We start from the raw sequence: 14,624 nt of genomic DNA, 5'->3' as shown, positions 1-14,624 counted from the left end.
TAAGGCACCATTTTTGTGCTTTAATTTTTTGTGCTTTGAGGTTCCTTGGTCTCCTTTCATTTGTTTCTACTTTTAGTAACTCACCCTTTTTTCCTTTCTGTTTGTTTCCAGTGTATGCCTTCCTAAAGAACTTTCACGTATGTCTAGTATTCTGCAGAATGTCTTTGTCCCAGTCTGAGACTGTAATAAGTTTTTATTAAAGCATAATTAGACACTGATTTTTGGATGCAAGTAGATGTTACTGCTTAAAATAGATGCAAATAGATTTTACTGCTTAAATAGAAAAGTTATGAGATATTTAATTGAGCCTATCTACAAAAGTTTTCAGTGACTGAAAGCACTTTAAAAAATGCAGTTTTGATAGAATATTTTTCAAGGTCATGTTCTGTTTTAAAAAGGTATTCTGCTTTTGTGGCTTACGAATTTAATGATGTATCTTTTTTATTACAGGGAGAAGAAAATGAAAATTCAGGATATTAAAAACAATATTAAAGAAGCTATAGAGGTAACTTATGAGCTATTGTTTTTAACTATTCCAAGTGGCTATTTAGACACTCTCTGCAATATTTTACTTGTGTTTCTTTGCAGACAATAGTGACAGCAATGGGCAATTTGGCACCTCCAGTGGAACTAGCCAATCCAGAGAACCAGTTTCGAATCGACTACATCTTAAATTTAGCAAACCAGATAGACTTCGATTTCCCTCCGGTGAGTAATTCACAGTGGCTGCAGCCATGCCTTTTTGAAAATGATTATATTTCCCTGCCCTGTAGTAAATATTTCCCCAGAGCAGCAAGCTGCTCTCTGGGAATTACTGCAGTAGGTACCTTTGGTGAGTGCCAGTTGAGTTTACAGCAGCACAGCCGGAATATTCCTGCTGATCCTTCAGAAACATGAAGACCCTTGTCTGCTTTTTGTGCTCTGGTGAATTAATCAGCCACAGAGTCAAGATGGACAGTGCTGAGTGTAAAGTTTGGATATTGCTGGGAATTGCCCTGCCCAAAATGAATGGAGATACACACAGCACTCTGTTGATGGTTAGCTGGCGTTTAATGATTTCTCTCTTCTGGAAGAACAGTGGAGTTTTCTTGCTGATTCAGACTCTGTGTCAGCCAGGCTTTCTGCAGAGGCTCCACTCACACATCCTTGCCCCAGCCCTCCCAGTCCTGGTTAATCATTCGAGGTGCCAGCAGTCCCAGAGTAAATGCAGAAAGGATAATTATTTGGTTGATGATACAACTTTGTGCCCACTCACGGTGATTAATTTCTCCTGTATCTCAACCAGACTTGTAGCAGAAGCCCATGAAAATACAGTTTGCAAACACTGAACACTTAAACACTGAGAAGATATTTTTGTCAATTGCCATGAAGTACTTTTTACTTGCAGTAATGCAGGAATGTTTCAAAACTTGTATTTCTCTCTCTGTGCACTGTTCCAGGGGGCTGAGGGAAGGAATTACGATGATGTGTCAAAAATCATAATCTATTTACACCAGAATTTTGTGTCCAGCAGTAGTCAGTCCCAGATGCTTGAAATGAAAGTGCAAGTGCAAATAATAGTAAGATGTTGGATAGTTTGCACTGCAGCAAGGTTTTTGTAATTTTTGATTTGTAAACATTATTGAACAAGCTGTTCTATGTGACCAGCGACAGTTACCTTTTCCTAATGTTGCCACTTCTAGGAATTTCTCTGCTTTGGTCAGTCTTTATCAAAAGAAAAATAACCAACCAAACAAACCTACATGCTTTTTGCACGTGGCAGAAGTCAGGTGACATTAGCAATTAATTGGCAATACTGCACTGTAATCTTCCAATCAGATCATTTTCAATGTTCAACAGGCACAGAGAGGTTGATAGAGGGGAGATGTATGATTCTAGCACATAAAATGTGATAATTTTCATTTTGACTTAAAGCATCATAAATTTGAGATTTTGGGATTTTTAACTTCACACCTCTTTAATTTAGACATTTATCAGTGTTACTCACAGAAATACTTGATCCCTTCATGGATGATCTCTCCTACTGGGGGCACAGAAAAGTGTATGCTTTGAAGGTAGTTTTAGGAGAATATCTGAGAGAGAAGACAGTAGTTCCTTGCTCCACCCTCTGTGCTCCTGAACTGGCTTTGTGCCCACAGCTCTCCTAATGCCATTGTTTGTGCTAGTTCAGGTTGTGATCTCTAACAACGCTGCAACAAGTTCCTGTGACCTACCTTGCAGTGAAATACTGGATTTTCCTTTTCTCTTCTATGTCAGAGGTTTTTTTGATTCGATTCAATTGGAGTGCAGTGATTTCTTCTAATTTTTCCCTTTTTTTCACTGAAAGCAAGGTGTAATTGTGTGACTTACAAGGTCCTTAAATAATTCCAAGTTCAGTGAAGAGTCTTTGAGGTGTTGAATGACACACAAGTTCAGGAATAACAGTGCTCCAATAAAACTAGTTTTTCTTCTCTGAGCAAAGGTATTGTCTTAAATTTTTAAGCCCTGAGTCTACAGAGGTTTAGGCGTGTACATCACTTTGACTAGTGGCTTACTTCATTGGCGTGATTAACTTATTTCATATGTAAATGTTTGTGGGGTTGAGGTTTTAAACTGGATATGCATTAGCCACAGATGTTGAAGGACTATTGTTGGCTCTCTCTGCCCTTGGTGATTATATAAGTTAATATATCTCTGATTTCTGAGTGTGTCTGAATGTAGGTTGTAGTCCTTTGGTACCTGGAAAACTGAACCTGCATTTTAACTGCATGATTCAAATGAAGTTAAGATCTGGAGTGTCCCTAGATGCCAACTCTCAGTGCGTAGTGTCAGAAATCACAATCCTCGAGTACTGCTCAAGGTCATCATCTTCTGTGTATGAAGGAGTAGTTGAAATGAATTTTAAGGTAGAGGCCAAAATCTGTGTTTGTAATTCCCTGTGGAACAGGTGGAGTTAGAGTGCCTGTTTCCTAACAGCAAGGTTCAGTGTAATGTGAAAGGCAGAAGAAAGTCAAGAAAAAGGTAGGATGCTAATACTGGGATCTGGCTTTAGATGTAAATTAGGATTAGAGCAACTTTTGTGTTCTGATATTCTAATTCTTTTCTTAGTCTGGGTCTCCATCTGTTTGCTTTGCAGTTTTTGACTTACAGGAAATGTGTGTCATTTGTGTAGACCATATTGTTTTGAATTAAAAAAACCTAAAAAACAACAGCTTGAGTTAAAAATAATGTTGGTACAGTGTAATGCTAGGTTAAACATCCCCTTTAAAGCTGAAAATTTAGTATGTTGGAGATTTATTAATTCAGCACAGTTGGTATTAAGAAATTAGATTTCTTGAATGCAAGTAGTAGCATATGGAGAGAGGAAAAACATAGTACTGACTGAAAGGAATTCTGTCCACATAATCATGCTGGTGTTTTAAAATATTGCAGTTTTTAGTAGATCAGATCTATAGTTGAGACTTCCAAATGGCATTTCCATCATTACTGTCTTTTGATGCATTTAGCTTAACACAACTCTGTGTGTGTTTTCAGTGTTAAAACTCAACCTCGTAAGTAGTTTCAATAATTCAAATTAGCTGTATATCTGTCTCAAATGTCAGGTGATGTTGGGTTAGCTGGGTTATAAAAGTGGTATTTTTATTCCTGTTCTGCATACCAGACAGTGGTTAGGATATTTTCTCCATCCCCAGGATCAACTAGAATAGTGGCCTTCTTCTCATCCCTTTCTTTTTGCTCTTACTTTTAGAAGAGGAAAGGAAATGTTCCTGTTCTATCAACATTTCACACTGTATGATCAACCAAATCGAACCAAGCTATGAAATAAAACCTATTTACTTTGGGTAGCAGTCCAATTATAATTCTCTGGTTTTAATGAAATATTCAAAATAGCTGGGCAGGATTTACAGCTGCCTATTTTTAATTGATCTGGACTCAGCTGAGGAAGCTGTCTCTTGAAAATACCATACTAAATTCAGAAAAATGGTATTCAGAAAGTAGTAGAATCAGAGTATTAGCTATTGAAGGGCAGAATACCAGAGGAATGACTCCAGCCTATGGCTTTCTAGGTTGAGGATGTTTAGAAGAGATGCTGATGTTGTCTGCCGGTCTCTTGGTTCCAGTTTAAGTTTTATTACACTGCTGCATTGTAGTTATTTTGAATCTCCCACTACCACTGCTGCTGAATGGTTTTATTATGGTTTCTGAGTGGTGTCCTTGAGCTTTACCACACTCTGGCTTTAGCCTCAAAGGCAGCTCAGCATCCCCTGTGCCCACAGCCAACCCTTCCCTCCGCTCCACACCGGGATGCGCCACCCGCACTGGGCCAAAAAAACCTCCACTGGGTCCCCGGTGTAAATCAGACCATTGAACCACCCCAGGTTAAAAATAACCCTAGTAACCCTTACTCCTTCTCTCTTCTATTTTGGGGAGATTATTTTTAACAGGGATCAGTTTTGAGGGCTGATTTACAACCTGGCCTGTGGGCAGTGTGGGTACAAAGGAGGTGGTGCACAGTGTGATCCCTTAACCTGCAGCAGGGTCAGAACGGGGCTTTGGAGTCCCTAAAATGGTTTTGACACCAAAATCTTCAAGAAGGTAACAAGATAATAGAGTCTCAGTAAGAAAAGATGTGAGCTGGGATCTCTTTGCTGCCAGAAGTGTTCCTTAATTATGTAGGCAACAGAACAAAATTATGTGTCCCTGTAGATAACCACCCTGATGGGTATAGTGATAGATATATTATTATTCCTGTCTAAATACATCATGGGAGAAGAAGAGAGCTGTTCTGGTTTGACAGCATCACTAGCTTTATAAAGTAATGACAAACATATTCACTGCAGTGGGGGACATTTCCCATGGGAATATCTCAAATGTCACAAATTTTGGGGTGTGAAAGTGGGCAAAACTTTTCTTTGCTGAGGATATTTGTGGGAAGCTGGGAAAGGTGGGAGACAGTGCTCGGTTTCTTGGGCGTCTGGACAATATTGTGTGCAGTTTGAATACGTACTACAGAGAGAAGATTGAGGGCTCCAGCTTTTTCTTGTCCAGATTCTCTTTAAGATTTTGAGCAAGACACCTCAATGTCCTATTTCCCTTTTTTTAGTGCCCTCTATCTTGTTATGTGTAAAATAGTGATAAATACATATATATCTTCGAGAGGCATCTTGAGGTGCAGAATTAGTAGAAAATGTGGATATGTAAAGTATTTTTGCCTCGAGAATGTTAATATTCCAAGAAAGGAGTGGGAAGTCTTACAGACAGTATCACTGATGTGGTGCTAGATCCTCTGAAATAATCCTTACTTACTCTTTTTAAAATCTCTATTATCTTATCTACACAGAGCAGCTCCCTCTAAATGGGCTTCCAGATAATCCAATTGAGTTTACCTGATCAGACTTTAACAGGAATTTATGTAAAGCTGGTTTTCCTGTCCTTTAATAGCAGAAAAATTTCTTGAATACAGATTAATTAAAGAGTTATTTTGAAGCCTTCTTTTAGTAGAGGGTCTGTCAGGCAGGCAGCCACTTGATTTCATTTCTGTTTCTCAAAATTGAGACACATATAACTACTAATGATTTGCAAATGAATCTCCTGAAATCTCTGATTTTTGCCTACATGGATAAATGCCTGGTAGGAATATTTTACTCTTATGTGTGACTAGCAATATCTAGCAAATTTTGTTAGTGCAAATGTATTTATTGGAAATGATTTTTTTTAAATTTCAGCCCTTTAAATTCTGCAGTGCTTTCACTGAGGTGTTCACATAATTCTGTTGAAATTGCACAAGGAATTTCGCCCAGGACTTGAGACACTGGGGATTATATACATCTCTTTTCTGTAGTCCAGTTGCTTTTGTAGTACAAAACCCCCTCACCCTATATTTTGCTTTATTATTATAGATTTATTTGATTAGTATTTGAAGTAAAAGCTAATGCTTTATTCTGAATTTATATTTTTATCCAGTAAATTCCCACCATACCAGACCATATTTACAGGTTCAGAAGTTCACGTGACTTAAATTCTCTTGATACATCTTCTTTGTTTTCCTCAGAGCAATCTTAAAGAACAAGAACAGGTTAATTCAATTTATGTTGAAATAGAAGAGCTGTCAGCTGAATTAAACAGGAAATAGGCATAATTTAATATAGAAATTCTTGAGCATTTTCTGGTTTTAATCACAGTAAGAGACTATCACAAAATATTGGTGTATGCATAGATGAAATAAAATTATACCTGTGAGCCTCCCTGGTATTACAGTGGATCCAGCCACAGCCCTGTTGTGTCCAGCTGACTGGTCAGGGTTTTCAACTGGTCTTTAGAGAGTACGTGACATTTCTTCAGTGTTCCAGTAAAATTTAAGATTTTTTTTTTTTTTTAAGCTCCCAGGAAACAGGGTATCTTTTTACTCTTAAAAAGAAATCCCAGCAATTAAACAGAACTTTAAATTAATTTTTTGAAGTATATTTGAGCTTCATTTTTTCATGTAGACTTTATTGTGAGCCTGTGAACACTTCTATGAGTACAGATGCTGCTTCTTCAGAAAGGTTGTAAGAGGGTTAGTGAGATGTCCTTGGGAGGAATGAGGAGAACTGTTTTATCTTACACTCTTTTCTGTTGGTGGAAGTTTCTGGCAAAAAGAGGCTTTTTGTTTCCACTCTGAAAGGAGGCAGCAGAGTTAAGTGTGGTCCCAGGTGTTTGTTCTTGGCACTATGTGAGGTAGTAAGGTCATTTGATTTGACTGTTCAAGCTTACTATAAATTCATTAAACAAAAAGCAGCTAAATAATGTAGTATGAAAGACATTTTCCAAACCCTGATTTAAGGCTCAAAGGAAATTTCTCGGAGTTTTATTAAACTTTCCTTCTTACACTGAAGTCTCCAAAAATAGCTGATGGTTGAACTGCCTCTATCACCCCTCTGAAGTACCCTGGAAGAGAGCTGGAATGGGGTAGAAGACTTCTTTGTGCCTTTTATGCTATCAGGAAGTTTGATCCATTAATGAATTGCCTCTTTCTATGTATGATACACTTTGAAGAAGCAGAGGAACACTGATTATTTGGTTTAAATTGCAGAGGAATCTTGAGGAAATGGGGAGCAGGCTCGATGCTTTCACCCAAAGTGAGTTTTCCTCCCTAATAAACCTGAGGAGCTGTGTTCTGGTATCAACAGATGAAGTTTCTGTGGTGATTAAACTTCTTGTGAAAGTAGAAATAAAAGAGAAATGGTTTGATATTATGTTAGTGAGGACTTCCAACCAAGGGCACATTGTAGCTTATGGGTAGGGATTTGTGTGTTGGCACATTTCTAAAATGCTGTGGTGTTTTGAAACTCTTAACAAAGGGGAATAATGTGAGTTCAAACCTGACAGAAATTTCTTACGTAGAATTCCCTTCCCATTGGCCAATCCTTGCAGCCACGTCCAGTTTAATTTACTAGAAGTTACCAGGCAGACATACAGACTATTTCAGAATCATTCTTCTTTTCCAAGCATGCAAAGCTATTGATAATGAGCCTGAATCCTTGCTGAAAATATTTCTGACTCAGTTATGGGAAGTGCTGAGTGCACTGGCCTCTCCCAAAGAGTTTTGTATTCAGCTCTGGACATGTGCCAGTAACTGGAGAATATCTTCAACTATTCGTAGGTATGCGTTTCCTTTGTGATATCATCAGCGTATTTGCCCTAAAATAGCAAGCAATAATTAACACTTGTTCACACCATTAGGAATGCAGATGTTTCCCTATTCAAGTAAGTGGCTTATTAAACTGTCTGATTTGACAAATTTAATACATTCTGGTATCCCTGCCCAAGCTTGGGGAGAATGAAAAGTTGCCTTGAATTCCCTTCTCTGAGTGCCCTTAGAGTCAGTAGTGATCACTTGATTTCAGCTACGAGCAATGAGAAATAAATCAATTTGTTGTGTACTTTCCTATCCTGGAAGGAGAAAATCAGCTGGTGCAGTTTGTCTTGGAATGCTCTGTGCTGCCCTGCCATCCCGTGACCTTGCCTTGTTGCAATGCCTCGCTTGTGGAATGCAGCAGAACTGCCTGGCTCTCAGGAAAGGAAAGTTTGTGCTCCCCCCTGGCAGAGTAGGTCTGTGAAGGGGTTTGAAATCAATGGTCGGTGCTACTTTTAAAAACTGAACATGTTGGGGAGCAAATGTCCTCCAGGAGACAGTTTTACAGTTAGAAGCTGGTTTGACTTTTAATCTTCAGGTTTGTAAGTCGGTGACCTATTTAAAACTCTTATTATGAAATGTGCAGCTCCATGGGACAGTGAACTTTGCCCAGGAATTGAATCCCAGTTTTAACCACAACATTGTGTAATGGTTGTACACACCTTTTAGGAGGTAAGGTTTTTTTCAGTGGCATTGACTTTTGATGGAATTAGTAAATAAACTGCTCTGCTGAAGGATCCACCCTATATTATATTTTACAAAGAAAAGGTAATGCAGCATGTCCATGCTAAGTTTCCTGTGAATATGGTGTCACAGTGGCAAGGACTGTGCCAATGTTTTTCCCTGCCAACATCCTAATGCCTATAAAACATTGCTTCATAAACATTTTTTTAACGTCTCTTGAGTATTTATATATCTGGAGGGAACAAAGCCTTGTAGACAGTATGTCCAGTTATATTCTTTCATTTTCTACTAATATTTTATCCTTTTAGAATGCTTCTCAAAAGCAGATCTTGGTTCCTTTATTTTTTCCCAGGCCTGGAGTTTGTCTCTTGAGGATTATTTTTTTTAACAACCAAAGCAGTCAACCCCCAAGTTCTTTAACACTTTCTGTAGTTTGACTTTAAGCAAAACTACTGTTTACTTGCTGCCATTTATTCAACTTGGTGAAATTTGAAATAGTAGGTTTTAAATTTGATTAGACTCTGCATTGTCCCGTTTCTAATCCAGAATTGTGTCAGCAAGATCTTTCTGGAACAAAGAACTGTTTTCCAAGCATCCCTTCTGCATTTCCACTGATGGGTTTTTTTCTCTAGAGCTTTGCAGAGATTCCTGTAAGTGAATTCAAGTGATTTACAAATGCTGCCTATTGACTCTTTGGATTGGGAAGCTTTCAGCAGGTGGAGAAACTGTCGCCTCATAAATAAAACATTAATAATGAAAAATAATTTCACATAAATGCAGCTTTCTAACCATTGTGGCAAATAGGGTATTATGAGAGGTGAGGTTTCCTCAGCAGCAGCAAGTCGTGGTCTTTGATCCTTCAGTTATCTAAGCAAAACCAGAGAAGGTTTACCCAGACAGAGGATTTTCTCAGGGTTTTTTATAGTTTCCCAGAAGTGGAGCCTGTTCTTGGGGATTGTGCCCGGAATTCAAACTCTGCCCCTGCCCAGCCTGAGCAGATTCAGTCAGGCCCTGTTTGTTCTCTTCAGATCTGTGTTACATTGACATTCCTTTCCCTGAGTGTTCTCCTCAAGGATTTCTCCCTCTTTAGGGTTCTGTTAACGCTTTGGGACGTGTGAAGTCTGCTCTGGTGGTGAATAAATGCTCCAATCCTGACATAAAGCTTAGGAGGAGTTCACTCCTCACCTTCCCTGGTGGTGCCATCCTGTCACCACTTCTGTTGACTTTTGTTGCTTTACACAGCTTCAGCTGTACTTTAAACAGGATCTTGGGTGTGTTTTGTTACACTGCAGCATTTTATTTCTTTTTTAATGGAAAATGACATAATTTGATTTTTTTTTTCAATTTTAAGTATGCAAAGGGCAAGAGTGGATAATATGATCCTACACTGCAAATACTATGGATCGTTTGGAACCTAACATTCAAATCCTGTTTGTTGTGGAATGTCATCTCAAACCAAATTGTTATTTAGTATTATTTGTTTATTTTAGCTGTTTTGTTAGGAGTTCCATTTTCTAGTGCAAGAAAAACCTGTGTTGATGCTGCTGTAGTGTCTGTTATATTAGAATGTGCCAGCAAATGAATCAGTGTTGTGGAAACAAGAACCAGACATGTAAGGACTAGTTTTCTGGCTATTTCTTTTCAGGAAATTTTCCTGCTACTTTTGGTTAATTTGTTTCCTAACTCATTATTTTTAGAGCTCTCATACAAATTATACCTATTTAACTAAAAAAAACCCCAACCCTGTTACTGACTTGATTTTTCTAGTGGCCTCTGGAGCCCCTGTTTTACCTAAATACATAACAAATCTTGCGGTTTTACTTGCCTTCCCTGAGAGTAGCCCCAGGCTACATTCCATGACTCAAATGGGATGCTGAGGATTTCTTGTGTTATTCTTTTTCTTAAATATTATTTCAGAGCTGTGGTTAGTGTAGGTGTACTGGGGAGCAGGGAGAATCTGGGTTTTTGCAACCAGCTACTATGTCTTAATTCTAAAATCAGTCACTACAGTAAGGAGGCTTCTAATAAAGCAGGAGATGAACTCTGCAAGCCTGGTTCTGACTTTGCTTGGGTGAACAACCTTCCTGGTTCACAGCTGTGTAAGGTGGCTCAGCATTAGTCCCAACGTGTGTAAAGATGTGTTTGATGTGGCCTAAAGACAAAAAGGTTGTGTATGACCATCACAAGTCATGTAGTTCACTTTTTAAAACACAATTAATACAAACAACAAAAAAGGTCTAAAAGTAACAGCAAAAACCCATCCCAAAGAAACCCCACTGTGTCTTAGTAGAATAACCTATTACTCTTCAGTTGCTGTAGATCCTGATTTTGAAATCCCAATAAAAAGTTCAAAGAATGTGGAATTAAATTCTTTTTCCATCCCACTTGGACAGTCAACAACCATACTGAGAAGATTGCCTAAGTATTGCTGGTTATAGTTCAGATTAGCAGGACAGGCATAAAGGCAGTTTTAAGTATTTTATTGCTAATTTGGCCTAACAAGGCACAAACACTGATCTTTATCCCATTACTGTAATTGACATATTTTCTTAGAAGTGAAAACTGCCCTTAGAACACAGGGAGGACTCTTCTAAACAATATGTAACTGTTCTGGTAAACTAAACCCTGGGCTTGCTATATCAATGTGTTTATGCTAGGGCCAGGAACTGGTTTTATTTTTCATCCCATTTTAAGATCTGATTGCAGAAACTACTCCAAATGTAAGGCATTATGGAGTTTAAAAGGTCTTTGAAATAATTGCTTTATATCAGCTCTCTGCCAAAGTGTCATAGTTGTAGTGAGAAACAGTAACGAGGAAGAATTTTTGTGGCAGAATTTTACTGTGCTGTGCCTTTTGTTATTAAAGCACTGCCTTTTTTCACTTTGTATCTACAGTTGTAGGTGATGAAGAATGTTTTACTGCATTTTTTGTAAACTTAGCTCTGCCTAGTTATTTGTCCATTTGAATCAGCTGCTGTTTCAGAAAAAAAAAACCTTGTAAAATTGCCGATTCCATTTTTCTGTTTCCCAGCTTTGTAGTAATAAGTTGAGTGAGCTGTATGATGTTCTGTATTGGACAGTTTTTACTTCTAAAAATAAATATAGAAACATTCCCCAAAAGGGGTTTGGTTCAAATATAGTGAGATTGCAGATAATTCCTTCTCTCTTCTTTACTTTTATCTTCCTTCTCCTTTTTGCTTTGGAAAGATACTTTCTTCACTGTGCTCTGATACAGTCGAAGGTGACTGATAGTCCTCCAACTGCCAAGAAATTGGAAATCTTCAAAATTTAAGTATCCAGTGAAGATAATTCCAGCAGTGGGAGACAGAAAACTGAGGACTGAAATTAAGATGTTGGTTCATCTTTTATTTTCCTTAATAGCAAAAGCAAATGGTTGTGCAATCTGCAAATACTAAAAATCAAATAAAATCTTCTTACCTACTTTTGAAAGAAATTTAACTGGTCTTTTTGTTCATGAACAGTTCATAAAAGCCAGGAACAAACTGAAATCTAATACCATATATAAACGTCATAATCTCTTTAAAATAAATCAGAACAAAATTTAGATGTGTATTTTGTGTTTACTCTCATTTTTGTGTATGTGCAGCTAGTGAATGCTTAACAGCAATAAAAGCATAATGAAATTTGCATCCGATGGGCTGCTTCCCTTGTTGGTATTCACAATTGTGTGATCACACAATCACACATGCATCTCATACCTGCCAAGAAGAGGGTGCTCTGAAAATCAGCATCACTAAATTTACTTAAGATGCCTTTATGCATCTTTAGGATGCAATTTAAAGGATTTACTGTTCTGTTACAGTTCAGGTGTTAGTTAACATTCTGGTAGGAGCGTGAATTTTTTAAAAAACTGTTTTCAAAGTGAAATTTGCAATGTGTCCCCTTTCTTTGTACTACACTGATAGTAAAGGAATGTGAGAGACTGATATCCCAAGAGATGGAAGAACCTTGAAGCAGTACCATGGCTATTCAAAAATAACACATTCTTCTTCTTCTTTAAACTAATTCTGCTGTAAAAAAAACGGGTGGGGAGAGATAGAATATATACAGCAACTATTTTAAAGGTCTTGTGCTGGTCTGGATTAAAAAAAAATACTTGCTGCTTAAAATCAGAAAGCTCTGAGAGATAGCCAAGGAGCACCCATGGTTGTTGATAAGAGGAATGCCCACAGTGGTGTCTGTATGTATTTTAGTCACCAGGCTGCTGCTGTTCTTTTTAAGTCTATTCAGAGTTCTTAGACTGATGGCCAGAAGTTCAATCCATGTTGCACATGCTGTTGGAGCCAAAGTGCATCTTTCATATGCCAAATGAAAGGGCTTTTGGTTGTGTTGTTAACTTGTGTTGCAGGTTCAACAAAACTGAAGCATTGCATTTTTGGCTGTCTGCTTTCATATCTGGGATTGCAGTTTTTAAGGCTGAGACAAAACATGATCTAGCCTTGTATCACTGTCTTTCTTCTGTAGTTCAATGTCTTTTTACACTGTAAAAGAATAAATTTATGAAAGTGGTACAGAGTTAAGTAAGATACGGATGTCTGTATAGTCCCTGAAGATCCTCACTAACTTGCAGAGTCATGTAAAGCTTAATTATCATTATCATTCATGTAGGAATTATAGAGAAGTAGTGTTTCACTGAAGAAAAAAAAATCATGACAGCCACAAAAATGTAAAATAGTGACACCATGAGTTAAAGAACAAATGTTACCAAATAGCACTGATTATTAAAAATGCCAACGAAATTGTCATTGATGGGATATTAACCCTTCTTACAGTAGGTGGTTGGATTCAATCAGGGATTGAGAAGCAGTTCTTTAAGTGTTACAGAATGTTTAAGTCAAACTTAGAAAGCCAACTGAACTTGTAGTGAGGTTCTAAAGCATGGTTAAAGATCATTGTTAAATCTGCTCCATTTCCTGCTCATTGCAAAATGAAATGATATGTTACTATTTGATGATTCTCCTCATCTCTAACCCGTTCCCTAACACTGTTTTCCCATTTCAGGAGTTTTATGAACACACAAAAACACTTTGGCAGGATGAAGGTGTGAAAGCCTGCTATGAGAGATCCAACGAGTACCAGCTGATTGACTGTGCACAGTAGTGAGTATTGCTCCATTCCATTGCACGGGGCTTTGTGACTGAGGGGAATGAACTGGTTTGATGTCCTGATGCTTGCTTTCCCTTATCCCTGGAAAAGGAATGTGTGGTGCATAATGAATTCTTGGTAATCAGCTGTTCAGAGAGGTGGGACAAGCTGGTGTTGTATCTACACTGAAAACCTTGCAGGTGCTTTCAAAAGGTCTTTCCAAAGGCTGGCCCCTTAATGAGGGGACAGTTTTATTGTCTCCAAGGCCAAATTTCTGCTTCTTCCACTTGGCCCCGTCCTTTCCAGATGCCAGCTTCAGGTGCTGCAGCAACTTTCAGTAAGTTGGAGAGAATGTGGGTGGGAAACAAACCTGTTTGTCACTTTGGTTTCTAGTGCAATTTATTTAGCTGGAAACAAAGAGATGGGAGTAACAATCATGGGAAGCAGCCTGTGATCAGTCACCGGAGTTCTGCTTGTGTGCCTTCATGCACATATCTGAGAAAGAGTCATTCTCTTCTGGTATTTATACTGCTGGGGTAATTAGTATTGTCTTGAGAGTCTGCTGCATGTTTGCAGTTACTTATCACATCCAGCAGTATACTGTGGTTCAGGATTTTTTATGGCAAGGTGCTCAAGTTAATTGTGACCATTCCCGGTACTTTCGTTGTGCATACTCAAGAATTGCAGGACTTAAATTTGAAATATTAATGCTTAAAACTGTTCCTTGTTAGTTTCTCTCTACTTCTTTTGGAGAAGCTGAAATAATGTTTAAGGTCAAGAAAATGAAGGTTTCTTGTTTCACACGATTATGGCAACTGCAGTTTGTCTAATACTGCATCTCTTAAAGAACATCTGATGAAATAAAATCTGTAAGGTTCTTCTTTTGTTTGTTTGTTTAGGTAGACTTAAAGGTAAATCAACAATTAGCTCTGTTTGAAAAGAGACAAGAGAGATAATTTTACTATGCCTTGCACAGCTCCAGGTCTGTAGGAGCCTCTTTGAAGTTTTGCCATTGTTTCCAGAGTGAATTTGTTTGATGTGTAACGATGTCTTTTGCATTAGGTGACTAATGTTTGATCATTTGGCATGAAGCTTTTTGCAAGTTCAGTTGCTACAAAATAAAAAAGTACTAAGATTTTCATTTTCAGACAAGCATCCAGTAAATTTTGTGTTTCTAGTG

General features: G+C 38.0%; 1 protein-coding gene across 2 annotated transcripts in view; it reads left to right on the top strand.

Moving 5' to 3' along the window:
• Positions 1-14,624, top strand: part of GNAS (GNAS complex locus) — a 132,339-nt gene that overhangs the window by 84,080 nt on the left and 33,635 nt on the right. For both annotated transcript variants that reach the window (XM_032126753.1, XM_032126754.1), the window contains exons 3-5: positions 451-505; positions 589-708; positions 13,361-13,458. In XM_032126753.1, coding sequence (XP_031982644.1) covers positions 451-505; positions 589-708; positions 13,361-13,458 — 273 coding nt within the window. The remainder of the gene's footprint in view (positions 1-450; positions 506-588; positions 709-13,360; positions 13,459-14,624) is intronic.

The sequence above is a fragment of the Corvus moneduloides genome, chromosome 17, assembly GCF_009650955.1.
Source record: "Corvus moneduloides isolate bCorMon1 chromosome 17, bCorMon1.pri, whole genome shotgun sequence".
Classification (NCBI taxonomy): Eukaryota; Metazoa; Chordata; class Aves; order Passeriformes; family Corvidae; genus Corvus; species Corvus moneduloides.
Note: the sequence above shows the minus strand (reverse complement) of the source record. Positions and strands in the feature narration are given on the sequence as shown.